This window comes from Syngnathus acus, chromosome 5 (assembly GCF_901709675.1).
Source record: "Syngnathus acus chromosome 5, fSynAcu1.2, whole genome shotgun sequence".
Taxonomy (NCBI): domain Eukaryota; kingdom Metazoa; phylum Chordata; class Actinopteri; order Syngnathiformes; family Syngnathidae; genus Syngnathus; species Syngnathus acus.
The window spans coordinates 3,999,985-4,024,404 of record NC_051091.1 but is presented as its reverse complement, the minus strand read 5'-3'; the positions used below and the strand labels follow the sequence as shown (position 1 = coordinate 4,024,404).

At 43.1% G+C, this 24,420-nt stretch overlaps 1 protein-coding gene across 2 annotated transcripts; it reads left to right on the top strand.

Moving 5' to 3' along the window:
• The first annotated feature begins 216 nt into the window (after nt 1-216).
• mst1rb (macrophage stimulating 1 receptor b) lies at nt 217-9,874 on the top strand. 2 transcript variants are annotated; one of them, XM_037252088.1, is made up of 21 exons: nt 217-402; nt 1,838-3,137; nt 3,249-3,425; nt 3,514-3,636; nt 3,697-3,867; nt 3,969-4,129; nt 4,350-4,497; nt 4,580-4,716; nt 4,917-5,096; nt 5,209-5,308; nt 5,400-5,618; nt 5,707-5,853; nt 6,576-6,729; nt 6,853-6,942; nt 7,025-7,237; nt 7,306-7,386; nt 7,461-7,642; nt 7,721-7,830; nt 7,900-8,065; nt 8,148-8,284; nt 9,313-9,874. In XM_037252088.1, exons 2-21 carry the CDS (start codon nt 1,932-1,934, stop codon nt 9,545-9,547), a joined length of 4,137 nt encoding a protein of 1,378 aa, XP_037107983.1. In that variant the 5' UTR covers nt 217-402; nt 1,838-1,931; the 3' UTR covers nt 9,548-9,874. The 2 variants fall into 2 exon arrangements, with proteins under 2 accessions (XP_037107983.1, XP_037107981.1); XM_037252086.1 differs by having other exon boundaries at nt 7,022-7,237.
• The last annotated feature ends 14,546 nt before the right edge of the window (nt 9,875-24,420 follow it).

Sequence of the window (24,420 nt, the reverse complement as noted above, 5' to 3'; positions counted from 1 at the left end):
GAGCTGATCTAAGAGCCAACATAATCAATATTGTAGTTTTTTTTGCCCAACTGCATTCACCTCCCACAGTGACAGGGAGGTCATTGTTTGACAATCCATTTCTACTGTTCAATTTTAAAATTTTGCATTGTACCAGAATCTCGCAAGTGTAAACATAAGCGAGTCAGCTGATTGGGTCCACTTGAACCGCCTCTGGCGTCTCGGGCATCTGTCAAGCGAGAGGCGTGGGGACGAGGAGGAGCAAGCAGAACGAAAGCGTGCCGAGAGTCTCGAGTAGAGAAATCCAAACTATGAACCACGCCAATTCTCGGACAATTTACCTCACATTAGGTAAGCCAGAGAACTGACAAGTGGGACAGAACGCCAAGAACCAAGCTACGATGCTGCTGACGTCCCGTTCAGGTAGGACGTCAAGTCGCCTTATCAACGTGAGCAAAATAACTCTTCAAATAAATTAAGATGTTAAACGATGAGCGCACTTTTTGACGTTATGTACTGATTGTAATCTTTTAATCCCATTTTAGAATGATAAACACGACTTGAAACTAATTTTCCTGTATGGACTATAACGATTGTATTCACGTGACACACGAGAAAAAATCTAATTTAATTTAAGGACTTATAATGGAAGTATATTTAAGGGCCACTGTCAGTCACGGAACTTTTGAATGATCACTTTTCTGTGTAGTTTTACCATGAAGAATACAGGGGAAATAAATAAGTCAGTTCTCAGAGATAGCAGCCCCCAAGGTGCATCATTTGCCTGCCTGCCCTTCCACTTAATCAATATTTGTCTTGGCTCACAATACGTTTAACATAATGACTTTTTGCAGATCAGCCCGCCTCTTCAAATCCCAGCGGATACTTTGCAATTGATAGATGGAAAATGGTTATCCTCTTTTGTCTCAGCAAAGAACCAAGTTGCTCAGCCAATTTCCTGACTACTGACAACACTGATTTAGCCCCAAGTCAAACCTTCAAGCTCACCTCTAAATAACATCGTTGCGGAGAATATACAACAAAAAAGGAAATTCGGTTGGAGCCATTTTCTTGATAAATCACAACTAGATTACCAACGTAATCAGTGGCACCACAATAAGACCCTCACCTACAGCGGCTTTCAGTCACTTGACTTGTTGGATTGTAACAAAACATGTGACGTTCCATGAATTATTAATTTAAAACACTATTCAAGATTAAATAATAACTTTGTGCCCTTTGAAAAATAAACATGAAATATTGATTCGGGAATATTTTGGTGACTTTGCTTGTCGCTATAAGTAGACATGAAATGCTAAGCCATGAAAAGACGGGCAATTTGATGGTGACTTTTCTCAGCGCATCCATGCGTGGACATCATTCCTCTCGTGAAGCACGTAACAGTTGTGACATGAATGTCAACTAGAGAGGCCAGGGTTTGCGAGCACAGTCTTAGTGTGATGTACTGAGTTAATCATTGACTAGTAATGTCTGCACAGGATGGAGACCTTTCAAGTGCTACCTAGTGTCTGGAAATAAATAGATTCTATTCTGGAAAACTAGAAATTGACCAAAAGCATAGAAACCACCGGTTGTTAGAGACAAATGTTTGATAATGACCAATAAATCGGATTCACTCCACAGCAGTGTGAGGTAACACTGTATTTACACAATAAAAACAAATAACCGTTCTAGTACAGTTTGCTGAAGGCAGTAAACTGTGAATGAAGTTATTTTTAGTGTGAGCTGAGCTGCATCCAAGCAGATCTCTGCTATGACAGCCCTTCCTGCTAGCAGTAATTTCCAACACTGTAAACAATTGTTCATTTACTCAATCTTGACTATTCCTTTCATCCAGATACCTCGACCTGGTGTTAAAGATGCTTTTGTCTGGACGTCATACCCGGAGGTGACCCTGAGTGCTGGTGGCCGACTCTGCATCCCAGGTGGGGATGGCCGGCCGGACCCCCCAGTGGGGGACGTGTGTCTGTCTTCAGACTCTGCTGGCCTTTGCCGTGGCCAGCTGTCCCTCCCTGGCCCCAAACACAGTCAATTTCTCGGTGGTTTACACCATGCCCTTTTTCCAAGCCCGTGGCCCGATCCAGAACATTGTCAACAACTCCTTCTACCAGGAAGTGTATGTGGCCTCGCAAAATGTCATCGAAGCCGTCAACAGAAGCTTGGAGAAGACATGGGGACTTCGGACCGGGCCGGTGGGGAGTCCGGAATGTCAGGTTTGTGATTTGTGTCAAATAGACAGAGACCCCAACTTCTCGGAGGACACAAACAATCAGGTGTTGTTGCTGGACACCCTCTTCATGTATTTGTATTCGTGTGGAAGTTCCCAGTATGGCGTTTGCTATTTTCACCAACTCACCAACGACGGAGAGCCACCATCTATTTCCAAGTGCTTGTTTCGAGCCGGTTCAAACTCTGCCGCTTACTGTCCCGACTGTGTCGCCAGCCCTCTTGGTACCAAAGTCACCATGGTGGAGGAAGGTCAGACGGTCTACTTCTTTGTCGCCGCTAGCGTCAATGAAAGTGTTACTCAGCGTTACGGAAGGAAGTCCATATCTGTGCGTCGACCTCTGGCGACCGAAGACGGCTTCTACCGCGACGTCCGCGGCCTGACTGTCCTTCCCGGGCTGAGGAGGACTTACCACATTGAATATGTCTACAGCTTTTTCACTCAAGAGTTTGTGTATTTCCTCTCCGTTCAAAGAGAGAGTCCGGACCAGGATTCATCTCCATTTCAAACTCGACTGGGCCGCCTTCCGCGGAATGAATGGGAGATGAAACGATACCGCGAGGTCATCCTGGAATGTCGTTTTGAACCGAAACGGCGGCGGAGGAACGTGGTCGGTGAACCTTACAGGGATGTGGTGTACAATGTGGTTCAGGCAGCACATTTTGGCAAAGCCGGCAGGGAGCTGGCTGAAGAATTGGGCGCGGAGGAGGAGGATGACATCCTCTATGGAGTCTTCGCCGTCACGGATGACAATGGAGTCACCGAGCATGATTCAGCCCTGTGTGCCTTCCCTGTGGACAACGTCAACGAGGCCATCGCCGACGGGGTGGATGACTGCTGTGAATCTGGACCCGAGCAACTGTCCAGGGGACTTTGCCACTTCCAGCCCTGTGAAAGCTGTCCTCATGAGGTGAGCCAATCGCAATGACTTTTCAAGGCATTGATGGAAGAAGAAGAGTTTTAGTCACGTTCAATCCATCCTAAATCATCTGCGTTTGCTGCTTGTGGCCTTTTGTGCTAGAGCATGGAGAACAATGCCACATGCAGAGACCATCCAACCATGGTTTCCCAGCCCTACTACAGAGTGGACCTCTTCAACCGGCAGATGACAAACGTCCTCCTCACCTCTCTGTTGGTGACCACCATTGACAACAAGACCGTTGCCCATATGGGTACCTCCAACGGTCGGCTGCTGCAGGTCCGCTTCATTCTCTTTCGAATATGCCCCTGAGGTGATTGTATTGATATTCATGTGTTGTCATCCTGAATCGTGTTTGTGCTTGCAGCTGGTGCTGACAAGATCCAGCCCGATTATCTTTGCCAATTACTCTTTGGCAGAGAACCAAAGGATCTCCTCCATTGCTGCAGTTTACTCATCAGAGTATCTCCTGTTTGTGGTCGGAGACAAGGTAAAGAAACAAAGACACATTTAATGCGTATTTATCTCGAATTGTTCATGTCACTTCCAGATGATTCGGGTCCCACAGAGAGGACCGGGATGTCAACACTTTCTGACTTGTGCCATGTGTCTGAGAGCCCCGAAGTTTATGAGCTGTGGCTGGTGCTCGGGCGTGTGTTCATGGGAGAGCGAGTGCTCGAGTCATTGGCGGAATGAGTCCTGCCCGCCGCGGATCACCGGGGTTAGTCTTCTTCTTGACTCCTGGACAAGATGTAAATCATTTTTTACCCAATAGCGGTTGCATTTCCAAGTCGTGCTGTAAGTTCTGCTTCATCGATGCAGTTCTTCCCGCGGACTGCTCCCCCTGACGGTCAAACAGAGTTAACAGTGTGCGGATGGGAGTTCCAGTCACCCCTAAGACCCGCTATTACCTCCAGAAGCCACCAGGTTAGACTGGGACAGACATCATGCATTGTGCTTCCTGTCAAGAGTAACAACACACAGTGAGTGAACTATGTGAGCTTCAATTTGCATCTGTTCTATTGGAAGTAATTACTTTAAATTGGTATCATTTATTATGTGGAAAAAAAAAAAAACTCTCGGAATTCACAAATTCCCGCTGGGTGCACTTTTGCCTTCTATTGAAAGATTTCAATCATCTCTAATATTTCACAGAGCTCCACGGCATGCTGATCCAAATCTTTTCTGTCCTTTTATTTTTAGCCTGGTGTGTAAGATTCGCTCCGGGGCTACCGATCTGTCAAAACCAGTCAACATTACAGTGGAAGTGCACGAGGGCGAGGGAGGCATGAAGGTGGAGGGACGATATGCCATTGACGGCAAGGCACAAATGCCCGGTTTTACATTTCTGGTAAATCGGAATGATTACCTTTGAGCTGGAGTAACATTTTTTTTTAGATCTTATGTGTCTTAACTGATGGAATCGTATGCAGATACCTAACATCACAAAGATCCAGCCCAACTATGGGCCTCTCATCGGGGGAACATTGATTACAGTGACTGGAGCTCACTTGGATGCCGGAAGGACAAGGAGAGTCACGCTTGATGGTGTGCCCTGTCCTATAAAAAGGTCTGAAATGTTTTTTTTTTTTTTTATATTGTACTACCTTGAGAGACTTCCTGAAGTAAGTTCTTCCACAGACGTGCCCCATCATGTTTGTTGGCTTTGTCAACTCTAATTTGAAGAATGCCTCACCCTTTATGATAAGCAAAAAATTGATTGAAAATGTGTCGATATATTTCAACTGTCATCTGTTTGCCTCTTTGCAGAGTCACAAAGCCCAAAGGCAATATGTCTTCCATCGTCTGTCTGTCCCAGCCCATCTCAGAAGTGAGGGACGTACCTCTCAGTGTTTTCATCGACAAGTCTCCCGTCATCACAACAAAGGTTTTTTACTACAAAGAAAACCCCAAGATTACAGCCGTCCTGCCTGATTGTAGCTTTGACAGGTAGGCTAGTAAAACAGCAAAGTAACTGTCAATGTTAAAGTCTAGGACTTCATAAAGTTGAATCGATTTTTTTTTTCTCTTTTGAAATAACTTGTCTGTGCTTGAACTCCAGGGGATCAAATATTTTGATTGAAGGAGAGAACCTGGATTCTGTTTATCGTACTATCATCCACTTCAGACCTAATGAGAGCCACTTGAAGCCTGTGACAAGGGTACCAAGCCCCGAATGACTCCTGTACCTTGGAAAAAAAGTCTTCATAATATACAGGCCTTTTCAAATATGATCGTGTCATTTGTTTCCAGGAATGCATCGGCAAGGCCTTGTCCACAAGGATGCAATGTGTCACTCCGGTATTCCCACGGGACGAGACAGAGGAAGGAGAGCTGTCCTTCGACATGGATGGAGCAATGGGACTTTGGAACAAAGAGTTTTCCTACCACCCGTACGGCGAGCCAATACCCTTTGAAACAGAAGGACACGAGTTGCATTTATACCCTGGCTTTGATGAAGTTTCACTCCATGTAAGGATGAAGAGCTGATCATGGATTGTCAGTTGTGGCATTTTCCATGACCATAATGTTTTTCATTTATTTTCCTCACTGTTTATAGCATCAGAAACTAAATCTGGTGAGCTCCTGCATGACCATCATCATGACGGTGGCCGGTGTTGATTGTGATGCTAAAGTCCTGGATAATGAAATCACCTGCAGGATTCCCAAAAACTTAACCATCCCAAGTGAAGGACTGCCTGTGAAGGTGAGTCCCACAGGAATCTTTCCACCTTAGTCATTAATCCTAATCATTTACTATAAATTGATTATAATTCCCAACACCATGAAGTCGAAGTAATTCCAAAATGTTCGCATCAAATATAAAGACATAAGGCAATATTTTCAGAGAGAATAAAAAATGTTGTCATATTAAACTCACATAGTCTCTGAAATTCAACAACAGCCGCAAGCTGCAATAATACGATTATCCATTTTGTGGAATGGACAACTAAAACAGAACATGTTAACTGAGGAACTGTTTAGACAGAGGCGGGCAGCTGTATCCCCGTTTCTCGTTGACAGGGCTTTCATTTACTTTGGACGGACAAAATATCATCGAGTTTTCTGTAGAAACCAAAATGAAATTAGCACACACACAACCTGGCAATCAGCGAGGTGCAGATTAGCATTATACTTATATTTATGCTCATACTTAGAGTTAAACTCATACATATTCTTACATTTATACATACATATAATTATGCTCACACTTATACATATACGTACTTATACTTACATATACATATTTATACTTATACATATACATTTGCTTATGCTTATACAGTACATATACGTACTTATACTTATATATACTTATACATATATACTTATGCTTATGCTTACATATACTTATACATAGTATACAAATGGTGCAATGAGAACAGAATTCCTTCACAATGTATGACGGACTGCGTAATGGCTTTCTAGATCTCCATAAACGGACAGGTCCACAATGTGGGTCGAGTAATAAGGGTCAGCAGCCACTACATGGTGGGGATCGTGCTCGGGATCCTCGCAGCTCTGGTAGCCGGGGCAGTGCTGGCCTTTGCTGTCATGAAGCACCTGAGGAAGAAAAAGAAAGGTAGCTGCGTGGACCTTGACTTGTTGAATCACGCAAGTCTCTCAAGCAGAACATCCTCAGTGTTTCATTGTCTGCGCACTTCATGAGGGGTTGATAATTAAAACCATGTGAAATATTTTTCAGCTTCCATGGTGGAGAGCCGTTTGGCCCACTGCGCAAGCCGTTCTGGGACAAATTCTGTTGAGTTGTCACCGGTTGGCGACTACAGGAGAGGTGACATTCCGACTCAGAACACAACTCTAGCTAGCTGTCTGTCTGACCGATGACTTTCTTTTTCATATCCTTTTCTCAGTAGTACCCCTAAATCCTCCGTCTCCCGTCGCCGGGCCTTTGGCCTTCCCCAGCCTGTCCTACGCTGCAGGCAGTATAGACATTACTCTCACGCCTCTCATGGCTGCAGAGAAAATTTCCATTTCCAGTTTTAGACCAGAGTTATTGGAGGAGGTGAAGGATGTTCTTATTCCGGCTGAAATGCTCCTCGTGCAACACCATCGCATCATTGGCAAGGGTAAGATATAACTGAAGTGGTGCGTTTAGGGGCGATCATTCTCTGACCTTTTTCTCTTCCTGGTCCAGGTCATTTTGGAACAGTCTATCATGGATATTTCACGGATCATAGCAATAGAGAAAAACACTGCGCTGTCAAGTCTTTGAATAGTGAGTCATGATTGTTTGCTCCAAAGGTTTTACTGAGATCCTATGGACCTTTTCCAAACATGCCGTGTCATTAGGGATAACGGATGTCGAAGAGGTGGAGCAGTTTTTGAAGGAAGGTATCATAATGAAGAGTTTCCATCACATCAACGTGCTGTCTCTGCTGGGCATCCTCCTGCCACAGGAAGGTCTTCCTCTGGTGGTTCTGCCTTACATGAAACACGGAGACCTGCGCCACTTCATACGCTGCCAGAAGAGGGTGGGATATTCTTTGTCCCACTCGTGTGCAGAATCAAACATTTTCGAATCAAAAAAACATTTATTTTTTATTTTTTAGAACCCCACTGTGAAAGATCTCATTGGCTTCGGACTGCAGGTCGCCAAGGGGATGGAGTATTTGGCTCAGAAGAAGTTTGTTCACAGAGATCTCGCAGCACGCAACTGCATGTGGGTCACAGAAAAATCAGCTGTTCTTCCATCGACCGACTGACATCTTATTTTGGTTTTCTGTCTTAGGCTGGATGAATCTTACACAGTCAAGGTGGCAGACTTTGGCATGGCCAGAGATGTTTTTGACAAGGAGTATTACAGTATTCAAGACCACAGAAAGGCCAAACTGCCCGTCAAATGGATGGCCATTGAGAGTCTACGGACACAGAAATTCACTTCCAAGTCCGATGTGGTAAGCAAAACAAAATGTCAAGTTAAGGGAAAATGATATTTGAGGTTTTTCTATTTTCTCATATTTGGTGTCATGGGAGCAGTGGTCCTTTGGCGTGCTGATGTGGGAGATGCTGACGAGAGGAGCAAGCCCTTACCCTGAAGTGGACCCTTATGACATCACGCACTACTTATTGAAGGGCAGGCGCCTTCCTCAACCTCAGTACTGCCCTGGCCCTCTGTAAGTCTTACTATAATCAACATTGTAGTGCTTTGTTGCCTTATTTGAACTTAACATAAAACTTCCACCGTCAATACTAATTATTTTTCATACGGCAAGATGTACATATGGTGACTCAGTAGTGTGGAACCTGTAAATTGTCCACCGCTTAGTATTTCAGTATGTTAAGCCGTGTGCCGTGAGAGATATTCAGCTGTGCCGTGGGAAATTGTTCAATATTAATTGCGGAGCGCATTGTAAATAGGATTGCTAAACCACTGGTCAGTTCGCGCAAGGCCTGGTCAGACACTTGTATCGGGGCGCCGGTTCACTGCCCCACGGTTTAGAACCAAAAGATTAAAAAAATTTATGGTTCCAAATGCATTGTTTTGTAAATGCAAATGTGGGATGTTTTTTTTTTTTAATCACTGCTGTTGCAAATAAATTGCCCCAAGGGGACAATAATGTATTCTTGATCATGATAAGAATGGGACTTTTTTTTATATAGCAGTTTCACGACGTCTTTTCTTGTAAAATTACTCATTTTTATATAGAAGCTTGTGTAACAATAACATTTTTGTTGGTGGTGTGCCTCGAGATTTTTTCCACAGATTGTGTCGTTGATGAAAAAAGGTTGGGAAACCTGTGTTAAGCAATACTTTGTTTGCGTTTTGGAGTTAATATGCCCAACAGAAACAGCACACACACACGCACACACACATCCGGTTACCATGAAACATGTTTTCTTTAGAAAATACGATAATGACAAATCCCTTTGCATGTGGTAGATTAGAATAGATAAGCCATTCATTCTTGCTTCACATCTAACTTCAGCTAAGTATTTCTCAACCTTCAGTGAGCCAAGGTGCCTACTTTTTTCATCAGAATCAATCGGCACCAAAACAAAAATGTCACAAATAGTGTATATACGTAAATAATGATCTTGTGTTAAATTACTCCTAAATTGCCTTGCTCAGTATGATATCTTAAATCATCACAAACTTGATTGTTACAATGCAAATATACTCAAATTGTTTTTGTTGTTACAGGTACAGCATTATGCTTGAGTGCTGGGACCCGGATCCAGAATTGAGGCCTAACTTTGCCACGTTGGTGTCTGCTATCACCAGCATCCTCTCGAGCCTCGAAGGAGAACATTACATCAGTCTGAATGTCACGTATGTCAACCTGGACCAGCCGAGGCCCTACCCAGCACTCACAGAGTCTGCTGACGAATACGACTCCACGGACGCTGATAGTCACTCGGATTCCGTCTCCTCCTGATCGTATCCCCTTCAAACTGACCTGGCATCAGTTTGAAACACAAGAGGACAAAAACTCATTCAAGTATGTTTTACCCTTAAGCAGCTGTCCATTGGTCTGCCGTGTGTGTGTCTGCACACAAGTGCCACGCACTAGTAGCACTAATTTTGTCTTGTACGACTAGTGTGTGAAAGTATATAGCAGTGGAAAAACCAAACAAAAGGACAATCGCTGTCGTAGTTTGGACTATTTATACACTGACTTCTCTTGCAAGTGAGGACACTGTACTAGTTGCCTACATGGATGTTATAGTGGCTCTCAAAAAATATTGAATAAATGCTCAAACGGCTTTCAATTTGCCTTAGTATGACATTCAAATATACGCTTTTAATTGCCCTGCAGTCCAGTGTTTGTTTTGTAAACTCGGATAAAGGGAAGCAATGTGGTTGTTCCAAATATTTATGTATCAAAATGTACCAAAAACTAAATTTGATGTTCGTATTGAGCTCATGTCTGAGAAAGTGTCATAAATTATAAATATTTATTTGTTTAGAATTGTGTCATAATGATTTGGGTGCCCCTTGTAAACATTTCAAGCGTGTAATATTATAGTGACCGCTAGAGGTCAGCGTTGCGTTACATACTTTGTCGGCTCGGAACTCTAGATGGATAAAAATGTTTCATAGCGACGCTTCTCTATTTTCAGTCGTCTAGCAACACAATTGACCCCGATCTGTTACCCATCATCTTTTTAAATTAGTGTACAAACTATGTCGCTGTAGCCTGAGTTATTAGAAAGAAAACACCCCAATTAGGCACCATTTCATTTTTTCCTGTCACCTATTTATTTTGCCCTGAAGATTAAGTAGACGCAAGCTCATACATTTTCAATTAAAAGAGCAGATGAGACAGTCAGAGTTGACAACCACTCTATCACCCTCTCAAATAAACCAAACAAACATCCTCCCCCTGCACCGGCACACACTCCTCGCGTTACTCTCACACATCTGACACAAACAAAGGAAACCAGAGGGAAATAAACATGATACTTTTTTTTTCATCTTGCCAAAGCATAGTGGGGCTTTTGATAACGAGAATAACTGAACCCAATGTAGATGTCAAAATCCTTCACTTTGCAGTGCTGAGCCCACAGATAAACCAGGCTATAACTCTCGGAGCATCTTAAAACGTTTCTCCTGAGCAGGGTTCACCGAGAGGTCTTATGCAGTGTGCCCTTTGATATCTTACTTATCCACATAAATGTTTCTTCTTCTCTGCTGTGTGTGTTTTTAATGTCAACATCATTCGAGAACCGTTCTGCTGTCAGTGTGAGCAGACTATCGAGTTTGGAAAGAATTAAGGGGCACGAATCAGAGTGCTTAAAAGTGGTGCACTGTGGGGAGCCTCCAAATCTGAACGAAGATAATGAACTCATTTTCGTGGTGACATAAAAATATGTCATCCCATGGCACATGAGGGCACCGTCAGATGCTCAGAGTATTGTACGCAAGCATGTTGCCATGGTGAAGCAGTCCTGCCGCGTTTCTGGCCCGAATTGGCCTTGCAAATTCCAATTCCATGTTTAACATGTTGAACCGGTTGAGCCTGAGCTGAGGATTCGACTTACTGCTGGCCGCTCAATCTAAGAACTGGCTTTAATTGTACGGGGACCGAACGGCCCATAGTAAAAGTAATGAAGCCCGGTGTCATTAAATCTGTTTGGAATATCTGGCCACCTAGTGGATGTAAAACCATTACAGAGCCACCAGGAGTTAAATGTGCCCATTGTTGTTTAGTGGCGGCGGTGCACGGTGGCCTTTTGAGCTGATTTCAGAACATCAGCAGCATTTCCAGTTACAAAACAGTTTGTTTTCATATTTGAGTTGTTTCCTAGCTGTCTACTAATATACAAAACAGTATGTAATGCCGAGTCATCAAATGATTTGCTCGTTATGCATTGGTGGGCGGACTGCAGATACGAACAGCTTCAACTTACTATATTTCAAACATGCAAACGACAGCTGTTTTTTTTTTACTCTGACACGTGGAAGAAATTAATGAGGACATATTTTCTACTCATGCATCTGCTCAGCTACTGTACATCTCCATACCAATAATCTGTGGCTTTTTTGCTCTCCTTCATCACGGCCTTTTTCAAGCGAGACGGCACGCACGCATGAGGAAAGCATCAATCTTAAATATCCAGCCTGTCTCTCAGCACCCTCCTCTTGCTTGCTCATCAAAATCGATGAGCGCTCTATTCAACTATCTGACTTTCGGGCCATATGTGTTGCGGGACCTTCGTAGCGACGTTCTCCTAGCCATCGGCATCCATTTTTAATGATGTTAGAGTATGTGGCCTTGGTGCCGCTCATCAAGTACTAGCTCAGGCTCCTGTCAGAGTGTAGGCTTGCTGAGAGGGATAAGAGCTCTCACTGCTCCTATGTCGAAATAGATGTGCTGTTATTACTGCCCACCTCTGCTGGACCATCTGTGGAGTGGCAGAGCGATGTGACAATTACATAAGATGTTCACAACAAGCCCCCTCGTTCCTATATTTTGAGAAATCTTTGGCGGCATTTTGATTTCTGTCAGATTACAGATCCGGTGGTAATATTAATTTATCACCGTCCAATATCACCAATACTATTTTGTGAACTTGTTAAACTGACCACTAAGTGTACATGCTCTGAAATTGGCACGATAAATACAGCATGCTCTAAACCACAGGTGTCAAACATAAGGCCCGGGGGGCCAGATGCGGCCCGCCACATCATTTTATGTGGCCCAGGAAATTGTGGATCAAATTCGTGTCATTACTAGAATTGCAAATTGTCTTCACTTTTAATATCTTTTTTTTTTTTAAATATTTGACCAGTTTTTACTCGTCTGATTTGAAAACGAGTTATTTGTCAGTTTGTTTTGTAGATTTTACTGTATATAATATGAGGTGCTCATACATTTATTTGGGTTGACAGTCATAATGGCCCTCCGAAAGAAGCTGACTACAATGCGGCCCGCGAAAGAAATCGAGTTAGACACCCCTGCTCTAAACTATTCTTTCCACGTTGTCACAAGTATCAAAGGCATTACTCAAGAGCTGACTTCTTCTGAAAGTTTGCCACCAAATCCGACTTGGAGAGGACAAATAGGCAACTCTACACGATCATGAAAAATTCAAGTACATGGCAGGCAAATGCAGTGCTGGATGGAGACTGGAACTGAATATAAATATGATAAACCGAGGTAAACAAGTTAATCTCAACACGATTCCTGGTCCCGTAATTTTTTATCGTATCGGGGCTCAGTAGGCAAATGCAGTTTTTTAAAATCCAAGCTAACGTGCATGCGAGCGTTCGTTTCTTTTCGTGGCAGCATTTGCCTCCCACGCCAGCCAGCGGTGATGCATCCACCACACACACACGACTAAATAAATTAGCACTCATCTTAAAATCTAATGAAAACCTGATGCTCTTCAAACCCTGCAGGAGCAATTTGCATAATAATTAGAACATTGCAAAAGCCGTGGGGGAGGATGGCACAACAAACTCCTGTCAAGTGAATTATTGAACATACTATTGACCAGTGTTTCCCAACCAGTGTGCCGTGAGAGATGTTCAGCTGTGCTGTGGGAAATTGTCCAACATTAAATACCGAGCGCATTGTAAAGAGGATCGCCAAACCACAGGTCAGTTAGCGCAAGGCCTGGTCAGCCACTTGCTAATCGTGCATGCGCGGCAAATCGGAGAATCTTGAGATTTCATGTTGTGGCATCGGCACATACTCAGTTTATGTGTGTGTTGCTGTTAGTGTTGGCTCGTGAGTGAACGATTCGTTCAAAAGAACGGTTTGTTTTTTCCCCAGTGAACGAGAGTGAACGATTCACTTCCTGAAGTGATTCGTTCTTTTTTCAGTTCATATGACTTCAACCAGTAGGTGCCGGTAATGCGCATTGAAGCTGGTGCCACCTCGCCGTAAAACAAAACGAAGAAGACAATGACGTCACTTCCCGTTCACCAACGAACGAATCTGTGAGTGAACGAATCAGTGAGTGAGTGATTCGCATTTCCAGTTCATCGGGAGAACGGATCAGTGAGGGATCGAATCCTGACTTTCCCGTTCGCGAACGAGTCAATGGGTCAACTGCCTTCCTTCCCGTGCATCAACGGATCAATCAATGAAGGTGTTGCGTCTCCCTCCTGGCGTGAACTATGTAAGCCAGAATGTCGATTTACGATTTGCCAAGGAAAGAAAGACCCACTCACTGAAACACCACTTCTTTTATGCACGTTTTCTCCAAGCTAACGGCTAACTTTATTGCATGAAGGGATGCGCCGTTATTTTTATTTATTTTTTCACATTTTCACATAATTTCATGGCACATAAATCAACATGTTCAAAAAAGGAGAAGGAAGAAGCTATCTTATTTATTCATTGTTTGTGCCCTCTTGTTTTTTTATTTTTTTGTGTTGTTTACTTGTATGTATATTGTGTACTATGTCTTGTCACCGTGGGATAGTGGGAACGTAATTTCGATTTCTTTGTGTGTCTTGGCATGTGAAGAAATTGACAATAAAGCAGACTTTGACTATTGCTTGTTTTTTTCCTACCCCTTTTATACATCATCAGATTATGCTTCTCTTTGGGTAATCTTGATTTTATAACACTTGTAGTAGTTTTTCAATAACGTGTATGCATATGTACGCCTAAATATTGTTATCCAATATATCTACTGCAATTTCACATTAGATTGCTGGTTTGAAATTTACTTTCAATATTATTATTATTTTCAAATAAACATTTATGTTAAAACTTGTCTGGTGTTTTATTCCTTGTTTTTATATTCGCCAATTAAAACAAAAATCAGACATTTGGTTGACTGCTTTATATGACAATATGTGTAGGTACACCTCATGGACACTTCAATAGGTACACTACACGAGGTAAAAAAAATAAAAATAAATAAATAAGAAAGTGTTGTGAACGATTCGGTGAACGATTCTTTTGAACAAACCTTTTGAGTGAACCAAGTCTAAAGATTCAGTTCACTTTAAACTGGAATGCACATCATTAGTACAAAAAAGTGCAGACGACCAAGGGCTGCCAGGTCGAAATAGCCGACTGGTTAGTGACAAGGGGTCATACTCGGTAAGAACTTGGTTCGATCCCAGGTGTGTGCATATACATAAATGTGCTTTTAGACTTGGAACCTTGCTTAGTATGCGTTTTTTACGTTTAGCTCCTGCAGAACGTGAAAATGAACAAAATCTTTTCATGCAGGTGTGTTTAACGAGGGAATCTTGGAAAACATGTTGGAACGCGGCCCCGAGGACTAGAGCTTGACACCTGTGACCTTTGACCATGATGTTTCCCTAATAAAGTGGCCTGTTATTAGGTACACTTGAAAATGGCGGTGTACCTAATGAAGTGTCCGTGCGATTCCCTCGTTAAGTGCACCTGCGTGAAAAGTTTTAGCTGCTGTGGAACGTGAAAGTAGCTAAAACTTTTCACGCAGGTGCGCTTAACGAGGGTCACTTGGAAAACATGTTGGAACGCGGCCCCGAGGACTAGAGCTTGACACCTGTGACCTTTGACCATGATGTTCCCCTAATAAAGTGGCCTGTTATTAGGTACACTTGAAAATGGCGGTGTACCTAATGGAGTGTCCGTGTGATTCCCTCGTTAAGTGCACCTGCGTGAAAAGTTTTAGCTCCTGTGGAACGTGAAAGGAGCTAAAACTTTTCACGCAGGTGCGCTTAACGAGGGTCACTTGGAAAACATGTTGGAACGCGGCCCCGAGGACTAGAGCTTGACACCTGTGACCTTTGACCGTGATATTTCCCTAATAAAGTGGCCTGTTATTAGGTACACTTGAAAATGGCGGTGTACCTAATGGAGTGTCCGTGTGATCCCCTCGTTAAGTGCACCTGCGTGAAAAGTTTTAGCTCCTGTGGAACATGAAAGGAGCTAAAACTTTTCACGCAGGTGCGCTTAACGAGGGTCACTTGGAAAACATGTTGGAACGCGGCCCCAAGGACTAGAGCTTGACACCTGTGACCTTTGACCATGATGTTTCCCTAATAAAGTGGCCTGTTATTAGGTACACTTGAAAATGGCGGTGTACCTAATGAAGTGTCCGTGTGATTCCCTCGTTAAGTGCACCTGCGTGAAAAGTTTTAGCTGCTGTGGAACGTGAAAGGAGCTAAAACTTTTCACGCAGGTGCGCTTAACGAGGGTCACTTGGAAAACATGTTGGAACGCGGCCCCGAGGACTAGAGCTTGACACCTGTGACCTTTGACCATGATGTTTCCATAATAAAGTGGCCTGTTATTAGGTACACTTGAAAATGGCGGTGTACCTAATGAAGTGTCCGTGTGATTCCCTCGTTAAGTGCACCTGCGTGAAAAGTTTTAGCTGCTGTGGAACGTGAAAGGAGCTAAAACTTTTCACGCAGGTGCGCTTAACGAGGGTCACTTGGAAAACATGTTGGAACGCGGCCCCGAGGACTAGAGCTTGACACCTGTGACCTTTGACCATGATGTTTCCCTAATAAAGTGGCCTGTTATTAGGTACACTTGAAAATGGCGGTGTACCTAATGAAGTGTCCGTGTGATTCCCTCGTTAAGTGCACCTGCGTGAAAACTTTTAGCTCCTGCGGAACGTGAAAGGAGCTAAAACTTTTCACGCAGGTGCGCTTAACGAGGGTCACTTGGAAAACATGTTGGAACGCGGCCCCGAGGACTAGAGCTTGACACCTGTGACCTTTGACCATGATGTTTCCCTAATAAAGTGGCCTGTTATTCGGTACACTTGAAAATGGCGGTGTACCTAATGAAGTGTCCGTGTGATTCCCTCGTTAAGTGCACCTGCGTGAAAAGTTTTAGCTGCTGTGGAACGTGAAAGGAGCTAAAACTTTTCACGCAGGTGCGCTTAACGAGGGTCACTTGGAAAACATGTTGGAACGCGGCCCCGAGGACTAGAGCTTGACACCTGTGACCTTTGACCATGATGTTTCCCTAATAAAGTGGCCTGTTATTAGGTACACTTGAAAATGGCGGTGTACCTAATGAAGTGTCCGTGTGATTCCCTCGTTAAGTGCACCTGCGTGAAAAGTTTTAGCTGCTGTGGAACGTGAAAGGAGCTAAAACTTTTCACGCAGGTGCGCTTAACGAGGGTCACTTGGAAAACATGTTGGAACGCGGCCCCGAGGACTAGAGCTTGACACCTGTGACCTTTGACCATGATGTTTGCCTAATAAAGTGGCCTGTTATTAGGTACACTTGAAAATGGCGGTGTACCTAATGAAGTGTCCGTGTGATTCCCTCGTTAAGTGCACCTGCGTGAAAAGTTTTAGCTGCTGTGGAACGTGAAAGGAGCTAAAACTTTTCACGCAGGTGCGCTTAACGAGGGTCACTTGGAAAACATGTTGGAACGCGGCCCCGAGGACTAGAGCTTTACACCTGTGACCTTTGACCATGATGTTTCCATAATAAAGTGGCCTGTTATTAGGTACACTTGAAAATGGCGGTGTACCTAATGAAGTGTCCGTGTGATTCCCTCGTTAAGTGCACCTGCGTGAAAACTTTTAGCTCCTGCGGAACGTGAAAGTGACCAAAAACTTTTCACGCAGGTGCGCTTAACGAGGGTCACTTGGAAAACATGTTGGAACGCGGCCCCAAGGACTAGAGCTTGACACCTGTGACCTTTGACCATGATGTTTCCCTAATAAAGTGGCCTGTTATTAGGTACACTTAAAAATGGCGGTGTACCTAATGAAGTGTCCGTGTGATTCCCTCGTTAAGTGCACCTGCGTGAAAACTTTTAGCTCCTGTGGAACGTGAAAGGAGCTAAAACTTTTCACGCAGGTGCGCTTAACGAGGGTCACTTGGAAAACATGTTGGAACGCGGCCCCAAGGACAAGAGCTTGATACCTGTGACCTTTGACCATGCTATTTCCCTAATAAAGTGGCCTGTTATTAGGCACACTTTTAGAATTGGACCCTCGCTGCGTATGCATATGCCATCAAATGCAAGTATTCATGTGTAAATACATAAGGTGGCCCGTCCCTAACCCTAGCTTTAAACCCTACTTTGGAACCCTAACGCTCTTCCCTCGCCCCTTACACTACTGGATACTAGGTAGTGGGCGTGATCCATTGGTTTGCTCCGCCAACTTGGGGGCGGGCCACCTTATGTATTTACACATAAATACTTGCATTTGTTTGCATATGTTCGAATTCTAAAAGCTTATTTGGGGAGATGTTCGCACATGGGATCGAACCAAGTTCTTTCCGAGCGAGAGCCCATGTCACTAACCAGTCGGCTATTTCAACCTGGCAGCCTGTGGTCGTCTGCACTCTTTTGTACTAGTGATGTGCATTCCAGTTTAAAGTGAACTGAATCTTTAGAATTGGTTCACTCAAAAGGTTTGTTCAAAAGAATCGTTCAGAACACTTTCTTATTTATTTATTTTTTTTACCTCGTGTAGTGTACCTATTGAAGTGTCCATGAGGTGTACCTACACATATTGTCATATAAAGCAGTTAACCAAATGTCAGATTTTTATGCTTTAATTGGCGAATAAAAAAACAAGGAATATAACACCAGACAAGTTTTAACATAAATGTTTATTTGAAAGTAAATTTCAAACCAGCAATCGAATGTGAAATTGCAGTAGATATATTGGATAACAATATTTAGGCGTACATATGCATACACGTTATTTAAAAACTACCCAAAGAGAAGCACTCACTGACTTGTTCACTCACATCTCCGTTCAGTTGGTGAACGGGAAATGCAATTCACGACTCGTTCGTAAACAGGAAGTTACGTCATTTTCTTCTTCGTTTTGATTTACGGCGCGGTGGCACCAGCTTCAATGTCCATTACCGGCACCTACTGGTTGAAGTCATATGAACTGAAAAAAGAACCAAGCGTTGCGCTAACTGACCTGTGGTTTGGCGATCCTCTTTACAATGCGCTCGGTATTTAATGTTGGACGATTTCCCACGGCACAGCTGAACATCTCTCACGGCACACCAGAGTTGCCACTGGTTGGGAAACACTGGTCTAAGGCTCAATGTAATCCTGATGCGTCATTCTGAATCACGATTAAGCACTTTTAGTGCTCCTCTGGCAAGCTGAGGCACAATTTGATGTGTGCCCTACATTTAATGATGACTGTTTGCTTGGCGCAAAAAAAATCCTGATTATTTATCACAAGACATACTGGCACATTAGACAATTACCTAGCTGGTAGAAGAAACAATTTCTACAACAAAATTACATTCAGCCCAGAAGCGAAAATAATGAGCCATTGAGCTGATTTAAAAAATTCAGGAGAGACGCGCTAACGTGAAATGCACTCGACTGTGACATCTTTTGCGCCTGAAGCAACTTGATGTGAGTTTTTTCATAACTTTGTATGTATCTGCTGGATTTATTTATTGACTTCATTTATAAAGGTAATTAAATACTATGTATCAAATCAACAGGTGTTGGGGAAATGGTGCAATGGTTACAGGTAACAAAAGAAATGCTTTCTGCTTAATTGAAAATACTAAATGCAGCCTGTAGTTTCACACTGCAGAAGCAAATGATTGAGCCCCCAATAAGGGGTGGCAGAAGAGAGAAGCAAAAACTAAAATAATACAACAAAAGCATGAGGCTTTCCTGACATTTTGATCCAAGTTGGCAATCATCCAAATACTATCTTAAAAACAACTCTTGCAGACAGTGCGTAGGTCTGTGTGCAGAGTGCCAGGATGTGCTGGACTGATATTTCCTCTAACTTACACCAAGGCAGCCGTCAGTAAGACTGATGTCACAGAAAAGGTCTGTAATTGCGCGTAATCTTGTGACAGATACTTTAAGTTGTGTCATTTAATTTTATATGGGAAATGAGTATTGAAGGAAACAAACCCAAACTGCTCTCACCAAGACTGACATTTATTTATTCATGAATGAAGCAAAACCACCACAATCTTTACAACGTTGCAAAATGAAAATGAAACAAATGTTACAAACTCTTTATTAGTGAATTCAAGTCACCCTGGACTTGGTAAACAAAAGGGGAGAAGACGGTTCAAATATCAGCCTATCACAGTCCCGGCTTCCAAAGGTCCACTGTGCTTTGTTAGACTCCTAATGTGCACTCTTTGTGATATGCTTGTTGCCATGGTAACGGTTGTTTTCACAATGAGTATGTGTAGGATGGCAGCAGTATTGCAATGCTTTGCGTCAGTAATGATAGCTCAGCTTTTCCTGGGACTTTGCAACAAATGAGGTGAAACGGGACAGAGGCCCCCCAAAACAAACAAACAAAAAACCAAATCTGTTGAGTTATGGATGACTGAAAAATGAAACTGTTTATCTTTAGACCTTAGCCTGAAATGTAAAAAAAAAAAAAGTCCACTAATGTCACACTGCTGCACCTGCCACATATAGTGTAAGTCATGTTGACTTTGGCCTGAGGACTAAAAACACCAAGGAGTGACTTACCTGCTCAGGCCGAGTTGAATAATTTACCTCGTTCAGGGTAGTTCAAACAATAATGGATGAGTGGGAGTTCCCCTTGGCACCTCCCCGGGGACATGCAGAAGTTGGAGCACCCACTCTAATTGCTAACTCTTGTCCAATCGAAGCTTTTAATTAGAGTGCATGGAGTGCGCTGGAGTCTTCTCGAAGCTCTGCGTGTCAGCCTTTGGCGTGACGAGAAAAGTGGTCCGGTCCTCCTATGGCCACACTCATAACTGCGGCAATCACATGAAGGCTGTGACTGTAGGAAGAGAAATGAACAGAATCAATCCTGAGATTTCAAAATATCTTTGTTTATTGTTGTCTTGTCTGACCACTCATCCCTGGTCCAAATTAAAGCCCAGCCTATTTTTGCCAAATGGCGGTTTATGCAACTGTGTGGACATCTTGATTGAGCACGACAAAAGTGCAATGAAGAGCCATCACATCAGCCCCCCCTGTAAACCATTGGCGCCACAATCCCCGCCTCCGCTTCACAGGGCTGCCGACCAAGCATCTCCAAGCCACCCACCCATCCTCAACCCATATGCACTTGTCACCTTCCTAATGTTACCATGGAAAAGTCCATAAGCCTGTGATCTAAATATATTGCTGTTTAATTATATATATTTTCACTTCTTTCATTCTCACCACCCTGCCCCGTATATGATTTTCAACATTTGCTGGAGAAGTCATTGCTTGATACATGATTGACTTGATTATATTCCGCAGAGTGTACCTCTTGACTTTTACATTTGGTTGTTGTTACATCAACAAAATATTTCTGTTGTTGCCATTATTAGAAAGGCATAATATTTTGCATGCTTGACGCCTACGCAGTACCAAAGAAGCCTTCTTTTTGTCCACGTCTGGCTTTGCACCATCAAATGCCCAAATTGTGAAAACAGGATTTAGCAGATTACGCCATTGTTGATTCGGTTCAAACACACGACAGTAGCTTCTCAAAAAGACTATTTTTAGTAGAGAAACCTGAAATTAAAAAAGGCCGTTTGGGATCTGTGTATTGTGAGTTGGGATTGGAGATGCTGTTGGAAATTGCGACTCTCATATTTCATTTCAATTGTTTTGCATGAATTCTTTTTGCGGAAGGATGTGACTGGAATTAACTGCTCTAAGCAGGAGACAACTTTCCTCAAATTAATCACGGAGTCGTCCGTGCTTTTTCAATGCTTCTGATAACTACGGCAATTAGTTGCAACATCTGGGTCTGTTGGAAAGGAACAAGATGTTTTCTTCCTGCCAATGTTCTCTTGACAGTGTCTGGGCAAATGCAGTCCATTTTTGGCAGTCAATGGACTGGCTCTCATCTTCCTCAAGTGATCTTGTTCTCTACCCACAAGCACACGTCGACCACAACTCACCACCTACCACTTGCTCATAATGCAGACACCGTGTGGGGGTTTGTGAAAAGCAAGTTTAATTCACACGCCAGCTCGCTATTAAAACGTATTTATACCTGATTATCATCGATTTTTTAAAAATGAATAGCCTTTCTGTTTAATGGAGAGTCTCACACTCTCTGCCTGCGTCTTCCATCTTTGTCAAACTCAGAAGCTCCTGGTGGAGTTTGTGCGTCTGCGGTCGAGCCTCCTAGTCTAGCTCACAGAAGTCCTCGGAGGATCCACAGAGCGAGGCTTGCCGTAGGACATACAGTCATGCTCATATTTTTACATACCCTGACAGAATTTGGCCATTTTCCGGATAGTAGACTTTTCTTTAAATTTACAGTTGGGGTATTGGTCAGGTAAGGCCTTTTAAAATCATAATAATAACCAAAATCACCAAGATTTGGCCAGATAACCTTTACACATTTTGACTCACGCAGGTTTGAATGACTACAAAGCGAGAGTTTCCACCTTTGTGACTAAATTGTAATATGCGTATATGATTGTAGAGCTGTTGCTAGATTTCATGGCATCGGCTGTATACTACATAAGGCAATCGAGAGCAGATTCTCATTTGGCAGCGTAAAACAAAGCAAAATAAAAGCAAATATAGCGTGCAGTGTGATATCGTGAGATATCACCATCAAGCATATCGTAAAAAGTCAATGACCAGCATCTGTGGTCCACCCGGCGCAGTGAAACATTGGGAAAGCAAATGTTGGTATATTTGTCAACACAATGGTGCTTTTGTGATAAACAGCGTGTGAGACAGACAAACACCATGTGTTAGGCGCTTAACCCAAAATATGTTTGGAGGGAGTAGATTGTTGAGCAGCACCAATCATTGCAACTGGCCAGCCTGAAGGATAAACATTGTTTGTGTCCAGTGGGCACAGAGCCAGAGACAACTGGGTTGTAATACCAACACAACAGTTCTGTTTATTTGAAAATGCTTATGTGCTGAATAGAGACTCCGCCTGGGAGTCGGGATTTATCAAGGCATTGACAATGCTCAAAAGGGGGATTCAAAATCAGCGGGTCGCACCGGGCATCCGCTGTGCTTTGCACGTCACTGCTTTCTATTCCCGGAAAATTTGGTTCTTGGAGGGTCTCTGCAGAGAATTAGTGACGTCTTTAACCTCAGGCTCTCCAGAGCCATTTTGCATTTTCTGCTACCTCAAGAGAGCTAAATCTGACATTTAGGAGGTGCTGTTTTTGGGGGTAAGCAATACCCAGGACTAGGGGTGTAAATCGCGGGTTTTGTAACGATACGATATCATATCGATACAAAGAATCACGATACGATATTTGCCGATATCTTAAAGCCTGCTGTGATTCATTCACGATACATCACGATATAGTGCTCTACGATCGATATAGAACAATATCCTGATTTATAACAATTCATACGCAAAATCAACAAGGTACTGCAAACTCTTTATTTAGGAAATTACAAAGTGCTTCCAAACGAATGACTTGAAGCCCAAAGGGGAGCGAATTTCCTCGTCTTCTTGGACACTAGCCATAGCACCAGCCCGCCCAGGAGCCGCGTAGTTGTCGGCTGCCCTTTCACGTGCCTGCTCTGCTCACAACACAACACGCCGCGCACTGCTCCCGGAAACAGGAAGCAAGCAACAATGAACTGGATTTCAAAATAAAGTCGCGTCTAATGTCCGAGGTCAAAAACGGGCGATATAGATCGATGTTTACGTTTAGCATCGATGCCAACAAATCGTAGAGCATTATATCGATTAATCGATGTGTATCGATGAATCGTTACACCCCTACTAATTAGGGTTTCAAACTAGGGTTAGGGTTTCCGACTAGGGTTTTAAACCAAGGTTAGGGTTACAAACTAGGTTTTAAAGCTAGGCTTAAGGTTTCCAACGAGGCTTTCAAACTACTTTTAGGGTTTCTAAGATTAGGGTTTCTAACTAGGCTTTCAAAACTAGGGTTAGGGTTTTCGACTAGGGTTTCCAAAGTTAGGGTTAGAGTTAGGATTAGGGTTGGGGTTAGGGTTTCTAACTAGGCTTTCAAAACTACGGTTAGGGTTAGGGTTAGACTTAGGGTTAGTTAGAGTTAAGGTTAGGGTTAGGGTTACTAACTAGGCTTTCAAAACTAGAGTTAGGGTTTCTAACTAGGCTTTCAAAACTAGGGTTAGGGTTTCCGACTAGGGTTTCCAAGGAGTTTTGCCATCGCTAATTAGGGTTTCAAACTAGGCTCAGGGTTTCCGACTAGGGTTTTAAACCAAGGTTAGGGTTTCAAACTAGGTTTTAAAGCTAGGGTAAGGGTTTCCAACAAGGGTTTCAAACTACTTTTAGGGTTTCTAAGATTGGGGTTTCTAACTAGGCTTTCAAAACTAGGGTTAGGGTTTTCGACCAGGGTTTCCAAGGAGTTTTGCCATTGCTATTTAGGGTTTCAAACTAGGGTTAGGGTTTCCGACTAGGGTTTTAAACCAAGGTTAGGGTTACAAACTAGGTTTTAAAGCTAGGCTTAAGGTTTCCAACGAGGCTTTCAAACTACTTTTAGGGTTTCTAAGATTAGGGTTTCTAACTAGGCTTTCAAAACTAGGGTTAGGGTTTTCGACTAGGGTTTCCAAAGTTAGGGTTAGAGTTAGGATTAGGGTTGGGGTTAGGGTTTCTAACTAGGCTTTCAAAACTACGGTTAGGGTTAGGGTTAGACTTAGGGTTAGGGTTAGTTAGAGTTAGGGTTAGGGTTACTAACTAGGCTTTCAAAACTAGAGTTAGGGTTAGGGTTTCTAACTAGGCTTTCAAAACTAGGGTTAGGGTTTCCGACTAGGGTTTCCAAGGAGTTTTGCCATCGCTAATTAGGGTTTCAAACTAGGCTCAGGGTTTCCGACTAGGGTTTTAAACCAAGGTTAGGGTTTCAAACTAGGTTTTAAAGCTAGGGTAAGGGTTTCCAACAAGGGTTTCAAACTACTTTTAGGGTTTCTAAGATTGGGGTTTCTAACT